At 35.3% G+C, this 3,571-nt stretch overlaps 1 protein-coding gene across 1 annotated transcript; it reads right to left on the bottom strand.

Moving 5' to 3' along the window:
• Positions 1-1,329: 1,329 nt before the first annotated feature.
• On the bottom strand, positions 1,330-3,069 carry LOC142625641 (anthocyanidin 3-O-glucosyltransferase 5-like). Its single transcript, XM_075799308.1, has one exon. The coding sequence runs from the start codon at positions 2,958-2,960 to the stop codon at positions 1,551-1,553; it is 1,410 nt and encodes a 469-aa protein (XP_075655423.1). The 5' UTR covers positions 2,961-3,069; the 3' UTR covers positions 1,330-1,550.
• Positions 3,070-3,571: the final 502 nt, after the last annotated feature.

Genomic DNA, 3,571 nt, shown 5'->3' with positions numbered 1-3,571 from the left:
ACTTTTCTCTTCCCCTCTCCCTTTCAACCAAACAGTGAAAAATATCATTTTTCACCCTATTTTCCTCTCTCTATTTTTTCGTCCTCTTTGTTTTGACCCCAACCAAACATACCCTAAAACTGGGTCTCACAGCACTATTCATACATTTAAAAATTATTTTTCTACTATATTTTCAGTTTTCAGCAATAAATAATATTCAAACGCACTCTTAATATGAATTATTAAAATTATTTGAAGTTTTTTTATTGATAGTTTTTTAATACTATAAGAATTCTTATTTGATTGAAAATTTTTATTTTTAAGCTTATGTCCGGGTCCCCTAGGTCTGTTCTTGACTCAAGGTAAGGATAGTGTACCCACTCCCCACCGCACACTCCACAGTTGTCGGTTGGGTTCGCTGAAGTTAGAACAGATTGTAATCACGTCGTAGAAGATAAGAAGCGACAATAGTATATTTCCAATTATTGGTGAAATATCCACTCTCAACCTCACTAGTGTACCACCAAAACACAAAAAGTAAAATGAAAAAAAATAGTTTATTCACCTATATACTTTAGCCATATTTTTAATTTGATGTTCAAGCTTTTATAATTTTATGTCTATCTCAACAAACAAAAAGACTTTATTTTCGCGGACCTTTTATTTTCAAACCTTTTTTTTTCCGGTAGAAAGAGAGGATGTTTTATTTGATTAAGTTATCATTGGATAGAGTCTAGCGTTCAAGGATGTTAGCGAATATCCTCTAGGGAAATTTTTTTTTTCTCCAAAGATTTCGTATATATAAGAGTTAGTTATAAAAGTAGAACATTGTGTATATTCCACTTGGCTGCTTCTTTACATTACTTATCTCTTGGTCAGACTATCCACAATACTGTTAATTTCACGGAAGATGTGAAGTAGTAAGACGGTCCATCCTAAAAAACATTGATATTAGGGGAAATATTTTATGGTCTCATCATCTACAAACTTATTTCAATAACGAATAAATTAAAATAAATAAATGAATATAATATATTTAATGACCTAATTATTTATAAACTTACACAATTTAATTTTAAATTTATACAAGCATATATTATATAAATATATATTGTTTACATTCCTCACAAAAGTAGTATTGAGATTTATTTTATTTTTAAAAAAAAACCAATCATATAAAAGAGGTTTTGTTTATGGGAAATGTTAACTAATAACCTAAGAGCATTGATTTATGAACTATTTTTAGAAACATTTTATAAAAAAATGATAAAGCAATTAATTTTCTTGACAGCTTTTTAAATTTCCTATAAAAGTAATGTTAAAAACTTTTTTGATAAAATTTGTTAACAATTGTCCTAAAAACACTCATTAATATAATCCTTTATTTATTGATTACTTTTAAAAAAAACAAACACACATACAATAACGAGGGAATGAAGGCGCGTTACAAACCTCACTAACAAATTCATAGTAATTTTTAATGAGGCAAAAACAAGTTATTTTTTCACAAACACACTTTCTTAAACAAACCTAGGACAATTACCCATTATTTAATAATTTCTTAATACAACCTACTTCCCTTCCTGGCGCTGCAAGTTCATCTCGCATTGCTTTGCTATTTGAGACAACGCATTGAAAGAAGAACCACCCTTAACCCAAGCCTTTTCCCCACTGTTTTTAAGTTCCTTAATTCTAGCCCTCATTGCCTTCCCTTCCTCATGATCTTCCATTACTTTCCTTATCATCATCTCAATCTCCTCCCGTCCTACAACTCCTTTAGTTGGTGCAATTATGGGACGCACAGCCACTCTTAACTCCTCAGCTAGCAACGCAGCATTCATTTTATGCTCCGCATATAGAGGCCATGCTATCATTGGCACGCCGCTAATTATACTCTCCACAACTGAGTTCCACCCAAAGTGTGATAAGAACCCCCCTACTGATCCATGGCTCAAAATTGCCGATTGTGGGACCCAGTCCTCCGTGACCACCTGTCCCAAATTGTGTGTACGTTCTAAGAACCCATCAGGCAAGTAATCCAACAAGTTAATACCTTTGTCCTTGTTGTTTGAGCGTAGCACCAACATAAATCTCTGTTGGCTCAGCTCTAGACCCCAAGCAAGCTCAGTGATTTGCTGGGCTGAGAGCTTCCCAGTAACCCCAAACGAAACATAAATTACTGACTCAACCGGTTGCTCATCCAGCCAATCCAACAACTCGCTCTTCAGGTCCGACTGTTCAACCGGCCTAAACAACGGTCCGACTGCGTAAACCGGTAGTGAGCCGTAACATTCCTCTTCTCTCATTGCTTTAAGCGTTTTAGTGTCCAAATCTTCCCACATGTTCACCATAAGCCCATCACTCCGACGAATCTCTAAGCCAACTTGTAAGAACACACGGTATTCATGCTTTGTCCGGTTCATCAACGGGTCAACCACATCATCGGGTCGAACCGGCATACAACCCGGCAACCTTAGCGGTTCTTTTTGATCAACGTATTCTCCTTCTACTTCCTTGTCGAGGATGTTAATATATACTGCTAACGCAAGCGGCAGTGCAGTGGTTACAAATACGTACTTTAACATGTGGAATTCCTCAGCGACTTCCAGTGCTGCTGTTCCGAAAATATCGACGAAAAGAGCTGTCGGCCTAGACTTTAGGGCTGAGATTGCGGACCTGAGAAGGGGATTGGTTTCTCGCATGATGGTGGTAAGACTTGTGAAGATCGGAGAATTGGGTTCGACTTTGCTGGAGATGTCCACGGGTGGTAGTTCGATGATGTCTAGGAGTTTTTGAGCCCTGGCTGATTGGATAGTCTTGGACTCGCCGGTTGAGGCTTTAGATTCAGCGACGACGAAGAAGGTGACGTGGACGTTGTGATCCACGACGAGGCGATTGCCGAGCTCAAGGTTACAGACAACGTGTCCAACTTGTGGGCTAGAGACTATGACTACGTGTGTTTGTGGATTTGAGGTAGCCATGGAAGTCAAAGAGAAGATATAAAAGATAAAGATGAGTATCTAACGATCGATGAAGGAGATGGATGTTTTGCCACTTATGGAAAGTGAGGGGTAATCTACTAGTATGTGATTTTATAGAAGATGCAGTGAGATTTTTGTGCTTGCATGTGCCCTACAAATTTGTAGTGGCAGACACTGACAACTGACCGATACCGAGTGCAATGCAGCCATTCCGCTTTTCACTTTTTTTAATTTTAATTTTAATTTTTCTTAACTTTTTTCCAAACATTTTTTAAATAATTAATGGTACTTATCATTATCAAATTCAGTCATTCATAGGTATTACCGTATGTGTAATAATCATTATTATAAGCATAGTTGTTGTAAAAATGTGAATCATGTCTTGTATTGTCTAAGTAAGATTTACAAACACTTGATAAAATTATACATAAAAAATTATAAATATACATATATATAAAAGGTATATATTAATTATAAATTAGGAATATATTCAATTAATGATCAATTTAATTATTACTTATGTAATACTGTAATATTTAACAAAGTTAAATAAATAAAACAAATTAACCTATTTTATTTGATTTTTGTAGATATTTGGATTTTTTTTTCTC

This window comes from Castanea sativa, chromosome 2, assembly GCF_040712315.1.
Source record: "Castanea sativa cultivar Marrone di Chiusa Pesio chromosome 2, ASM4071231v1".
Classification (NCBI taxonomy): Eukaryota; Viridiplantae; Streptophyta; class Magnoliopsida; order Fagales; family Fagaceae; genus Castanea; species Castanea sativa.
Note: the sequence above shows the minus strand (reverse complement) of the source record. Positions and strands in the feature narration are given on the sequence as shown.

Excerpts from the sequence above, each read along its gene's own strand:
- LOC142625641 (XM_075799308.1), bottom strand. The coding sequence starts at position 2,960 with ATGGCTACCTCAAATCCACAAACACACGTAGTCATAGTCTCTAGCCCA.